Source organism: Numida meleagris, chromosome 3 (genome assembly GCF_002078875.1).
Source record: "Numida meleagris isolate 19003 breed g44 Domestic line chromosome 3, NumMel1.0, whole genome shotgun sequence".
NCBI lineage: Eukaryota > Metazoa > Chordata > Aves > Galliformes > Numididae > Numida > Numida meleagris.
Window position 1 is genome coordinate 20,277,850 of NC_034411.1, and position 13,864 is coordinate 20,291,713.

General features: G+C 35.7%; 1 protein-coding gene across 1 annotated transcript in view; it reads left to right on the plus strand.

Moving 5' to 3' along the window:
• The window catches only part of USH2A (usherin), a 373,387-nt gene that overhangs the window by 89,129 nt on the left and 270,394 nt on the right, over nucleotides 1-13,864 (plus strand). The window contains exons 19-20 of the mRNA XM_021393255.1: nucleotides 618-762; nucleotides 10,036-10,266. Of these exons, the coding sequence (XP_021248930.1) occupies nucleotides 618-762; nucleotides 10,036-10,266 (376 nt within the window). The remainder of the gene's footprint in view (nucleotides 1-617; nucleotides 763-10,035; nucleotides 10,267-13,864) is intronic.

Sequence of the window (13,864 nt, forward strand, 5' to 3'; positions counted from 1 at the left end):
GCTTGTCTACAGAATGGAAGTGACATTACTTTACCTTACTCTTGCAGCTGTTGACACAGTAAATAATTGTGAATTGCTTCTGACCTCAGGCTTGCAAGATTTTTCATCTAAATAACCATGTAATAAAGAAGTTATCCAGGATATAACATCTTACATAATTTCCCTATAACTAATAGCTTGAAATAATTCAAATGAAGCAGATACAAAGGTTTGTAGGCATTAGTTATTCCCATTCATCCTAATGCTTCTTAACTACGTCATTCAGTGGTTGGTCAGATGTCACTACTTCATGGTGTCATCCTTGTCACCAGGGCTGTAGCTGTACAGTTTGTAGTGATAACTGCACCACCACACAGTTTTATGAGGCAATAACTTTGTTTCCTCATTTATCCACTCAGGACCTGTCTTATCACCTCATAAAACAGTATGATGGGAAGTATTATCATTTAAATTCCAGCTTGTTAAGATTTTCCAAAATAATCCTTTCCCTCAGTTGCTCTTTGTAAGCTTTATCCACATACAAATGAAGGAATCTGCGAATTCAAATATCTTATTAGTGAATAGGAAGGAAATTATAATTAACCAGCTGTTATCTTCTAACTTTGTTTGCTTTACAGGTTTTGCACATAGCTGAGGCTCATGAACTTTCCTATATAGCAACAGGGTTAAAACCTTACAGGACATACAACTTTACTGTTACTCTCTGCAATCAAATTGGTTGTGTTACCAGTGAGCCAGGAATGGGGCAAACCTTGGCAGCTGGTAAGGAAACGATCTATGTCTAAGTGCAAATCTGACACACAGTTTCTTAATGAATAATATTTAAATGATCATATTCTGCTTCAGAGTGACAGAAATAGGTGCTGTATTAATACACAGTGACTTCCTTCATTACTGTTTATCTTGACAGATTAAAAACAAAATTTTCAGCATACATTTAGGGTACATTATTACATTATGGCAATAGGATACGTGTACTACTCTCTCAACTGCAAGTTACATATACATATATATATGTTAACCTTTTTAGTTAAGCTGTAACTGTACATAAGTGTTGCAAACCTCATTCATTCATTTCTGATGCTGTGTTTTTTAATCTGTCACATTTGCATAACAAGGCATGCAAAATATACGTACTACGTAATGCCTTGCTTAACCCTCAAAGAAAGTGTTGTACAATTTTTGTGCATGACTAACATGGCTACATAGCATATCTATATGTCAAAATTGGATGTCTGCTTTTTTCAAAATGCTTATTTAACCCCTGAAATTTAAGGTATCTTGAAGATATGTATGTATATACTTCCCTAAGGAAATAAGCTGCATATCTGTGCCTATGCAACCTGAAAAAAAATTTCAGCCTCTGAGCTAATTTCAGCCACATCAGGGGATTTCTAGTGTACTAACTTTCTACAAATTCAGAATACAATAAGCATCCATACAGAACATAGAGGGAGGAAGTTTGCATGACTTTGAGGAAGAGATTGACATGGTGTCCAATGATCAAGAAGTTTTTGAGAGAGAAGAAAAAGAGAAGTTGTTAGGTCATGCTGATGACCTACCTGCAGACTACTTAACATTGTGATTTCCTTTTGTATAGGCATTTAAAACACATTAATTACTTTCGCAGTATTACCATTTTCAGCTTAGTAATTAGTGTAGCTGTCATATGGTTGTTGTGATTATGATCTTTGAAATTATCTATCTTATTAAATTTGGTCTCCTGTAGGAAAAAAATCTGAAAATTTCTGATGTGCAGAATGTTTTCACAGGCTCCATGGACTTTATTGAGGTTTTCTGAATTCCATCAAAGGTCCTCTGTATACTCAATGAAGAGATACAGGAGCTCTCAGACAGGAAATAAGGAGTAGCTCAGAGACAGTAAATATCTAGGTTTGTATACATGAAATGAAGGGGGACTTAGGCTATTGAGGTATGACCTCTACAATGCCCTCAGTCTTAGTCTGTTTATTTAATTGCCTTTCCTTTTGTTTTCAAGAGGAGGATGCCTCCTGTTGTGTACCTTGGTTCACTGTATATCTTTTTGTTTCTGAGGGCAAAGATTGCTCTGTCAATCTTCTCTCTTCCTGAAATGTTAATATCAAGATTTGTTTCTTCATACTGCTGCTTCACAAAGTTTCAAGCTGGCCAGCTACAGAGTCTTGTATGACTGTATCACAGAGCACATAGCCATGCAAGGAACGGAGTTCCAGTCTATGCTGATAACCATGGAAACAAAGGTGTGACCTAAATGGCACACCTTATTACTACAAATGATCCAACTTTGCATTTATATGTTTATTAAAATAATCAGAAACAATAGCTTAGCTATTCTTGACAGCTTGTTTATGACCACCTCCTCTCTGGTTGTGTTAATTTTTAGAGACCTTTCACATTAAAGAAAACAGAAGAATACAGAATAGAATAACAAACACATCCTAATTTAAACAGCAGTGCATCATTTCTTTCTTGCTGTGGTGGTCCTTGAAAGCAGAGTCCTTTACGGGTTCCCTTTGTTTTTTTTTAAGGCATATTAATGCAATGTCTTAAATTCTGACAAACTTGAGGAGTACAACATTTAAGTTTTACATGCCATTGTATCTTTCATTGTTCACATTTTTCATTTCTGGAGAAAATTGTTTAAAAATCTCCAGGTTTTGTGTGTTCAATTTTGGGAAGAATTGCAAGTCTGTATTTTCACAGAAAATTTGAAAAAATACTACTTTTGTGATGACATTTGATCTAAAGATGTTTGAACTTGGAACAGAGTTGAGAAAAGCCTGTCCCATTATTTGTAAAAATAGATGATCAAATGTTAGTCCATTAATATCCTTTTATGTCACTGAACGGTGCAAAATGAAATTAGAATTGCCTTTCTAGGGCTGTTGAGGAGCTCTTCTTTGTGGAGGAATGTCTCCCTGGCTAGGTGCCACTCACTCTCCATCCCCTGGCACATGGAGATTTTGGAGAAAGTCTCAACTGAGATGTGCTCCAGCATAACAGTCCCCTCATGCCGTAAGAATCCAGGAGCTTGGAATTGTGTTCCAAGTTGGGCTAGAGATTATACTAAATTATATTAGTTCTTCACCTCTGATCGTGAGGAGGAGAATGGAAAATCATCTCTAACCCTTCCATTTATGGAAATTATCATATGGAGCATTTATATCAATGGGTGCCTTGATGGCTTGAATTTTGACATGTCCACCTGAGGTATATTAGTAAGGGAGTTGCTTTCAGAATTGCCAGTGCCTTGAATTCTCAAGTTAATTTCAAGCTTTGTTCGCATCTGTTAGGATAATTTCTCTGGCAATGTGTTTTTTATATGGCATAACACAGCAAATAAACAAACAGAAACTGACATTAAATCGCTCAAAACAAAATGGCTGAGGAAGTATAGTAAGAGATTTTGAGAGAGAATGTGAAAGATAAAGAGACTTCTGCAGATTGCAGGAGCAGCTGTAACAGAGTAAACTGTTGGAGCAAACATAAAATTGGTTACGTTTGCTTCTGGATTATTTTAGCAAGCAGATTCCTTCTAACATGGTTCGGTATAGGTGTCTGTACTAGGGATATCTCATGAGTAGCTTAGCCAGTTAAAATCAGCCATACGTGCTTGTGTCTGTCAGATTGACAAAAGATTTCCCTTTCACCAGGGCGTACACCCATGATATTTGTAAATAGTCGTAAAAGATGAGATTTGAGCCAGAAGAATGTGAGGAGAGGGAGAGAGTAAGTAAACAAAATAGAATTTGTACGAATCAAGTTATTTTATTTAAAAAAAAAAAGCTGACTGGAAGCTTTCATAAATGCAAATGGAACCAGGAAAAGAAGTAGGAATGAAGTGTGATCAACAGAAGAATTTGCACAGAAATGTCTGGTTCATGACAGGCTCCTGGGATGGTAAATAGTGTTGGTAGATCAGTGTTTCAGGGTAGTGCAGTATAGGATGAAAGATCAAAGCAAGTATGTCAAGATAATGGAAGAAGGGAATTAACCCATCCTTGCTATGCAAAGAGAAGGTGACAGGACAGTAATAGAACCTCCTTTTGGTATGAGTTATGAGTACATGTATAGTTGGCTTCACAGGTATCAAATCATACTTATACTTTCTTGATCAGACTTTTAAGTATTAAACTAAGTTGGACCTTCCATAGTTTTGAAGATTCTGAGCTGGTACCTTGAAATCAATAAAATTACATCTACTGGTAGCAGGAAAAGACGTGTTCCCTTAGAAGTGATTTTTTGATGATGTTTTTGTATAAAGTTATTATTTGCATTAGTCTTTGTGGCATTTACTGTGACAAAAGATGCGCGTTTTCCATCTTTTTCAACCAGGTGGAGAAACACTTTTTTTTATTCCCATCAATTTAGAACATTTCAACAGTATGGAATTAGCCACGCTAGTGTTTGGACCCGTACTACTGCTTATCCTCCCCTTCTCTGTATCAATCAAAGTGTGCCTTAAACAATCTATACAGCTATGTTTCATTAACTACTCTGTGCCTGAGCTTATTTCTTGTAATTAAGTTTGTCTTTCCTTTGCCCTTCTTCATTTTTTTCAACTTCATTTAAAAAGCTTTTTTTTTTTTTTGAGTCACCAAAGTATGGCTTTGTGATTGCTGCCATTTACCCCAGCACATTGTATTAGTGATCCTTTGCTTTTGATGGCAATTATAGGGTTCAGAAGCTAATTTGTAGAAGATATTTTTCCAGCACCAGCTGCATCTGGCTTCTTGGCAGACTTCTCAAGCAGTTGCATTGGTGGCTTTGGAGTTGCCTCTGGGTTTACTGGGGTAATGATGCTGATGGGCTTTCTGGGTTGTCTTGCATTCCTTGATGTCATTTTCTTTTTGATTACCCTTTTAATCTGAGTAATTTGTCCTTTTTTTTCCATTCATGAATAAGATCCAGAGCAAGCCCTTTTCAAAAGCCTCAACCAATTTGTCTTGGCAATATAGCATTTGTTTATGCCTGTTACAGACTACTTTTCTACAAAATGCTATGCCTCAATTTTAAAATCACAAATGCCCATTAAACAGGTAATTTGTAATGTATATTTTCCTTTGTTGCAGAAGAGAAATGTGAGGGCCGTTTGCTGCTGGCCTGAAAACACAGATTGTTTTGCATGCATAAGTCTCTTCATTGTGTTTAGGACCCAAAGTGATTAAACAAGCACTCTTAATATGTTAATTTATAATTTTAATTACAACAATCTTGTATATATAGTCATTAGTGAATAGTAATATAAATATTTTTCTACCTTTTTATTCATAATGCATAAACCAATCATCCAGTTACTTCTCGGCAGTTGCCTGTTTCCGTTTCATAATACAATCTTTGTTCTTAGTTATGAATGCATTTTGTTCATTCCTGTCTTGAATAATCCCTCATTAAGCTAGTCACTTTCTGCTCCATGCTAAAAAGGAAAAATTATCATGCAAATGTGGCATGCCATATTAAAAAGCACATTACCAAACACTTTTGTTGCTGTCCTTCAATTAGTTTCCCTTCTTTGAATTTAATTTCATTTGTTGTTAAACTACTGACTTGATGTATGGACTCATGAATTTGAGGCTGCTGCCAAGAATGTAACGGGGAAAAAAAAATCAAAGCCTCTTCAGAAAGCTGCAGAGGCAAAGCTGAAATGAATTTGCTTCACCTTTGACAAGAACACTTGAACAGCATTGGAATCCTCTGATGATTCAGCCTGGCTAATTATCCAATTATTTATTTCAAGAATAAAGACACTGTTTTACAGTTAGGAAAGTGTAAAGTAATCTGAGAAATTTGGTAATGACAGATGACTTAGGTAACTTCTGAGATAAACAGTATCTGCTCAAAGTTGTCTTGCCAAGTGTGCAAGCTGTAGTTAAAATGCTCTTTGAGTTTCAGGAAAATAGCAGGGACTGAAAAGTTATTTGTTTCTCCTCCCCTCCTAACACATATTATACTTCAGAAAATAGCTCAGTTTGCTCTTTTCCCTCTGTGTCAAATTTGTAAGGTTTTAAGCTATGTTTAAGTTGTACTTTTCTTGATTAAAAGCTTTTGGTTCAAAGCAATACTTTTTAATTGCCTAATGATATAAGTCAGTTCTTAGGAAAGAACCGTGCATTTAGGAGTTCATTTGCAATATAACTGAAAAATTCATTGCATGGCAGTAAAACAATTTACTGTTAATTACAAGGAGAAGAATTTGCTGTACCATGCTCACAGATTGCCATGAATCATGCAGCACTCCTAGAGATTTATAACAGATGTGTAAGTGGGATGAATTAGCAGGGTTTAATAACAGAGACACAAATCATGCAGACTTCAAGGAGCTTTAATTGATATACTAGAATGTGACGGGCATGAATCACTCAGCCATTCAACAGCACTGTAACATATGGTCAGCTCAATATGCTGCATCTTAAATCGGTTGGTGAGTCGTTGGTTGTCCCATATGGTGGAAGCAATATATTTTTCACGATTTTTAAAAAATACTGTGTAGTACATCTATTTTTAAAGAAATATGACTGTAGCGTAGCCGTGTTATTAAACTTTCTTTTGATGTCTGTTGGGGGTGTGAGGTTTTTTGTTTGTTTTGAGGAGAATTCCAAAACAGACTCAAAAGAATTTTCTAAAAAAAATTAAGATATTGTCCATAGTTGTAAGTATTGTTTTTTGACTCTTACTGTTTAAATGGCTGATGCTGTTGTGATGTGCAGGGAAATAAAAGATCATATCAGAAATATTATGGCAGGGTCCTCTCAACTCTAACAAAAATGAAATGTATGACCACTAGCTAGGCAGGTAATTTCACTGGCAAGGAAAACTTCAAGATGCTAAAAAGCAGATTTGATGTTTTTGTCCTCAAATTTCTGTTTTAATTTGTATGTGTGTCTTTTGAGTGCAAGTGAACGATAATTAAAAATTATATACTTTTTGTTATTGTTACCTTTCTGAATGATTCAGAATGGCTAATTGAAGAGTTATGTGGAAAGGTGCTCAAATATCTACCTACAACATGCTGAGTAGTAGTTACTCAAACATACATAAACCTGTTAAATTTAGTCATGCTGTAAATATGTTATTTCTGGGACAAGAATCTGGCAGAGTATGGAAAAGCTTTAGCAGTTGTATTAGTAAACCTGACAGACTTGAGAAAAGAGTACTGTATCCTTAGAACCGCGGCTGCCAGAATTTAATGTCAACAATTAAAATTTATTTTGATCCTTACCTAGTGTTTATTACTGTTTGTATACACAACAGACCTTACTAATACAGAGATGCACTATTAGATGGAATTACCATCTGTTCAGAGTGAAATGCTGGCATCTGTCTTGGAGTTTAAAACTAAAATGATATTATTTCAAACAAAACAAAATTAACTGCTCTTTACTTACCAACTTTATTTTTGTGTACATGTGTGTGCATGCACACGTGGGAAAGGCTTATTTTGTAATGACCTGTGTAGCAACATCTATATTTAGATATATGACTGCAACGTAAGCTGTATGGACCATCTGTCTTTATTGGTCTTTTTTGTGCCCTCTGCTACACAATGGCATGCAGCAATCATAGACTTTTAAATACTGTTTTAGCTTTATAATATACTAAATATGTATTATATAGCAAGACATTAAAACTACATAATTAAAATACACAAAATGTGACTTTGAATCCACTAAAATGTAGTGCACTCATTATTTTGACAGATGTGTCTTAACAGAACGTGACTAAAAAAAAATTAAGTAGGTAAAACTGTAGTCTATTCATCTTTCAGAAAGTAGCTACAGGTACCACAGTGACACCTTTAGGAAAATATATAGTGTATCTTTTAGTCTTGAATATTTTTAATTTCAGCATTTAGTACCATGCTGGACTAGTGCTACGGATTTATTTTCAGTGCTGTCTGTGCCTGTGAAGAATTTTTTTTTCAGGTTTTCCTTTTTGAACTTATGTAATGTATTGTGTATAGTCTTCCATTGTCTTGATGCACAAGAATTCTCAAGCATAAATGAGGCTGTAGTTTAAATACTCATGTTATAGCATGGATGTTACTTTCTAAAAGGGTAGGCTTCTGTTCCATATATCACAAAATAATAAATTGTGTCATGCCAGTGTTTAATGCGTGTACACAGTGCATTAACTGTAACTGTAGTACATTTATTTGTGCTGGAGGAGACTTGAAAATGATTAAAAAATCAATATTTCCCTGTCAGAGAAGCAAGTGTTACGATGCATTTAAGTAGTTAATTGCATAAGCCCCATAAAAGCTTCAGGTTTGGGTACCAGAGATGCCATAATTATGGTCCAAGTATCTGCCATTTATTAATACTAGACTTTAAAGAAAGATATAGTTGTTGTCGTGAGTGTTAGCTGTATGTGTTTTAGAAATAATGAATTTTATCACTTCCGTTTTACCGTCACTAAGCTGAACTGAAGGGCTCAACCTCTTATGTTCACATTTAAAATGCTGACGTACACCAGATCCTTCCGAAGGTGACGTTTTGATTGTTAAGACATGTTTTCTATTTAAACTTGTGCATTAATACCACAATTCATTAGTGCTGTGCCCTACTTATGCAGGAAGGCTTATGACCTCACACTGCATTACTTCAATTTTGACATTGTAAATTTCTAACATAGCATGAGATACTAATTAGATTGTGAAGTCATAAATGATGCCTAAGCAGGAATTTACAGCACATAGTGTCGTTGGCAGCTTCCCAGTTCCCCCACTCACTGCTTTCTCCAAGAAGAATCTTTGTCAAGTTGGGGGAAGGGAGGGGAAAGAAAGAAAAAAGGTAGCAACATGCTACAGGCAAATAGGAAAAATGAAAAATATGTAAATGATTGTGGAAGTGCACTAATATTTAAAAGGATGTTATTAATTCCTTGTAAATGAAGCAATTTCTTTTTCTCTAAAGAACTCACTATATACAGTGCAGTGAAGTAATGTCAGATTTCAAAGACCCATTTTTTAATTCAGATTTTATTGTTCTTGAGAGGTGTTTATTGCTCGTTACTATGTCATTATGGGAACAAATAATTTTTACAAGTTGACATTGTATTTCACTTCCTGGGTACAAATGAAGTTTCTGTTTCTAAATCCTTTTCCTAATCATGGAAAGAAGGGGAAGAAAAAAAGGAAAGATAAGGTAGGTATAGATTCTATAGATAGTAAAGTGTTCTTGTACTCCTTCTCCAGATGACATCTTTTACTGTTTCAGCGCTGGACCATTCCTTTCCACCTGTATGGCCATTCTGCTATTAACCAAACAGATCTTGCTGCCCTCCAGTGGCTTACTGTACAGTACTTAAAAGAAATAAAAAGATACATTCTGTTCATTATTCAGCTGTAGAGTGACAAAATCTATCAGATTGTATAATAGAATCAGCATATTGGTTTTATTGGTAATGCCATAAAGCTATATGTGCTGACAGCCTTGCAGAAACAATCTTGCATGGAGTCTTACTGCGCACCAGTGATGGTGCAAGGAAGTTTAGGGACAAGCATTTTCTTGAGCTAAATAATTTTTGGAACATATGTTAATATCTTGTTAGTTCGTGCATGTACCGTAAAGAAAAAAAGAACTTGCAGGCCTTCATTGTTCAGCTTAGATAGCTGTTCTGCTCCTATTGACTAGAATAAGTTCATCTAGTGATAGAAGACTTGTATTGTTGTACATCGTACTGCTGAGATGTGGCGAGGCTTAATCTGTCAGATTTTCCTTTGGTCTCATTCATTTCCAACACTGAAAGTCATACAGATAGGTGCTTTCCATTGAGTATAGCTTGAGAGACTCATCAAGAGGGAAATACGGAAATTGTCCAAAGCTTGAAACAGAAGGTGTTTTTTGTGAAGCTGAAAGCAAGTTCCTCTAAAAAATTAAGAATTAATTCTTTTTCCTAATGAAGCTTTTGTGAAGATCTGTTTGTTCTTAAGGGGATCAGAAACGGAAGCAGGATTTTTTACAAAAACTGTTATGTGTAAGAAACAATTTTTCCATGTATGGACAATAATTCCTAAATATATATTTTAATGCACAGCTCCAAGAAAATTTGGTGCCCCTCATGTTGAAGGAATAAACAGCACAGTGGTAAAGATAAGCTGGAATGAACCCGAAGAACTTAACGGACCTTCTCCCACGTACCAGGTGGAAAGGATGGATTCATCTTTAGCTACATGGAGTACAGAAGTAGCAAAAGGAGTCCGTTTCCCAGGGAATGGATATTACAGATTCGCTAGTTCAGCTCTCCCTGCCAATGCTTACTTTACAGGTAAATTAGTTTAAATGACTTAGAAAATATACCATTTATACTCTGTATTTGTTTAATGATTTATTATCATTTCCAACATTTCCATGGTAAAATACATGAGTTTTAATTTACAAGCGTAATGTGTTTGTTAGTGATGTATGGGCTATTTTGATTGTCACGTAAAGAGCCTGTAGAAAACTTTATTGGACGTGTGGGATTTGTGTTCCCTTAGCTTTAGGCATAGAGATGTACATGATGGTGAATGTTGCTGCATATTTGTCTAATTTCCTTGTGGCAAATATAACATGGATTTTACTTATTCATCTGGGATCAAAACTTTTCAATGAATTTGCTGTGAATACTAAGGCCTGCTTTATTTGATATATTTTTGAGCTTTTCTGAGGTTGCACAAGCACTCGTGAGCTCTTTTCCATGTTCAGATCATTTGTGGTGTTCTGATACTTTTGTCAAGGAAAGAAAAAAGACTGCCAGTCTGACAGAAGTATGCTCTTTCTGGGCTGCTCTCTTTTTGTTCAGGTTTTTGTTTTGGAGTTGGGAGTTCTTCAGCTCTATTCAGACCAGCTTTCCTGAGTTCTGTGATTCCCAGATTTTGCTGATGTCTTCACTTCATGGATAAATCAAAGATATAAACAATACAGTTTTGAGAAAAATATCTAGATAAATCCAGTTGTGTGTTTGAGATGTTTTAGTGGTCTGTCACTGAAATATCACAATGGTATGCATGGAACATGACCTTTTAATAGTATGAGAAGAAATGGCAAAATTGAAGATTATTTTCTTTATTTTTAAAAAAGTATGTAAAAGGTGTGTGTGCATATATAGATTAGCTTACAGCAGCAAGGGAAAATCCAAAAGGAATCTGGATATCAGTGGCAGCAAGTGTTCCATTGCATAATGATGATATAGAGGCCATACTGTGCAGTGATTCAGCTTGGCCTGGTACTGAGACTTGATTCCTATGAGTTGAGGCTGCAAAAAACATGCAGTATTGTTGACACCCAAAAGAACCCTAAAGATTTGAAGAGAACTCAGTAGCTTATGTCTTAGTCTTCTGGGTCACCACAGATAATCCAGTAATCCTGACAATTTTATTGGATCACATGTATCATACTACTTGCTAGTATGTGTGAGTGAATCCAGTTTTTGTTTAAAACACAAATAACCTTTTCTGTCTCTGTATAATCACACAGTGAATCTGATGTTTAAAAAAAATATATTAAAACTGAAGATTGTTTCCATTTTATTTTCTTCCTAGGTGCTTACTTGACTGGTAGTGGAGTAATAATAACAAGTGATAATGTGTTAGTTAAATACGGACAGCATGGTGACTTGCAAAATCTGTCTCTGAGCAGGAATCTATAAGAGCAACTGTTGGGCTCTTTTCCTTGGCCAAATGGCTGGATAGCTTTCCTGACTTCAAATTTTGCACCTTTTACCATATATTTAGTTAAAAATAATAGTAATCTCTTATCTGTTTTTTTCCTTTTATCAATTGTGATGATCAAAACACCAACTGAGCTACAGTTTTTCTCGCTAGAGCTCTAGTCAGTCCCATCACTGCAGTATAGTTAAGTAGTTTAACCAGCTGAGTAATTACAGGTATCACAGAATTTCATCCTCATAAGTCTCTGTGAGTGCTGGGGTAGAGGGTGATGTACTACTTGGATAGTTAACGTGCCTATCTGTTTGTGACCATGAAAGCCCAATGCTTGTCTACCCAAGCACCGATTCAGTCAGGTGTTCTGTTACGCTGTATGGACTGATACTGTGAACAAGGCTTCTTGAGGTGGTGGTTTGAGAGAGTTTGAAAAGATGGATTCAAAGAAGATCTTAAAATAAAGCCCCTTGAAATTGGCACCTGCTGGCTGATATTGTTGTGTGAATAAACATAATTCATTATTTGTTTGGACTATGGTCTTTTTATTAGATGACTTACTGATCTGAGCATTTGAAGATGACCTAGAACCAAAATAAGCTAGGCAATTTGTCCAGATACCTGCCAGTAATGACTGACAATCAGCTTAAATCAGCCTGTTTGGTACCTAGAAAAGTGTAATTCATATGCTTGATAACTCAAAGTATTTGAGAAATGAAAATCTATTCTTTCTAAGTAGTTATTAGCCCTTCCAAAACAAAGATGGAAAATTATGGAAAGCCAGGAGGGTTTTGAAATAAAGACACCTGAAAGAATGAAAAGAGGTCTCTGCATTTGTTCTATTATTGAGGCCCTCACTCATTACCCATCTTCTGAGGACAAGCAGTTGAGAACTGTACTTTATAGATGGAATGGCTTTAGTGTGCATGCAGCTGTATACATTTTTGACACAAGAGTGTGCCAGCTTGTATATGTCAGTCAGGAGATAGATACTTCTTTGTGCTTTTGTGATCACCCACTGCTAATCCAGAAAAAGGTCAGTTTATTCATTGCTAATAAATGCAGTTGTTTTCAGTACCTTCCCAGCTGGTTGTATTCTCCAAGGTGCAAGTAATAGAGGCAGATGTATTATCTGTAAATTTTTCCAAATTCATATTTAAAAAAAGAAGTTTGACTATGAACACTGGCTACCATAAGCAGCATATTTCTGTCTGTAACAAAGCCTCCAACTGCAAGGGAAGATGTGCTCTGAGTATGCATTAGATGAGAAGAAGTCAGATAAAGGAAAGGATTGTTTCTGCTGGAACTGTCCACATGTAACTTTGTAGTCCTTCAGACTGTAAAGAAATTTCAGGCATCTACAGTATCATTTCACTAAAGATGCAGACATTTTTTTTTTAATACTTTCCAGCATCACTTGAGATGTTAGAGGAAGCAGTGCTTGTTATATCTAGTGAGATACCACCAGATATAGAACTGTTAATATTCCCATTTTAGCTAAGGAATTCATCTGTTCCCATTGCTCTGGAGACTTGCGTATTCAGGTGCTTATCTTTGTATCTTTCCAGTGAGAGAGCGAAGTGCTATTCTGATTTTAAAGATGAGGAACTGAAGTATGCAGAGTGAGGCCCAGATCTCAGTGTACAGATGGGTACTCCAATCCACTGATTTTAATTAAAGTTTGATGCTTAATTGCCTTTCTGAATATGGGCCCAATTGGACTACCAAGGGCCTGCAGGAAGTCCATAGTGGGAAAGATTTAAATCAAGGTTTCCGAAAGCTTTAATTTGTACACTAAACATGGGATCTGTTTTCCTTTCTGCCACAGTTCTTGAATCATCAGTGATTAATAGTGTCTTGCATTTTTTATTTCTCAGATCAAATATAAGACAACTATAAGAAGGATGAAACAGGAGAATGCGTTAATTGGATGTCTGTGAGAATACCATATCTCTGTGGTAGAGTATGGTACACTATCTAGTACCACTTTTTCTCTTTATGAAGTAGGGAATTGTAGATGTTTTTTTTTTTTTTTTCTGATGTGAATTTGCTGAAAGCACTATGGCTAAAGTGTGCTATACCTGTAGAATTTCACAACTCTAAAATCTGAGACCAGGTGATCCACTATGATCCTTATGTTTAAATATAACAACACACAAAAAACATCACTGAGTTCTTCACTCTTAGCATTTAAAAGCTGACTGGAGTGAAAAAACTTCACTT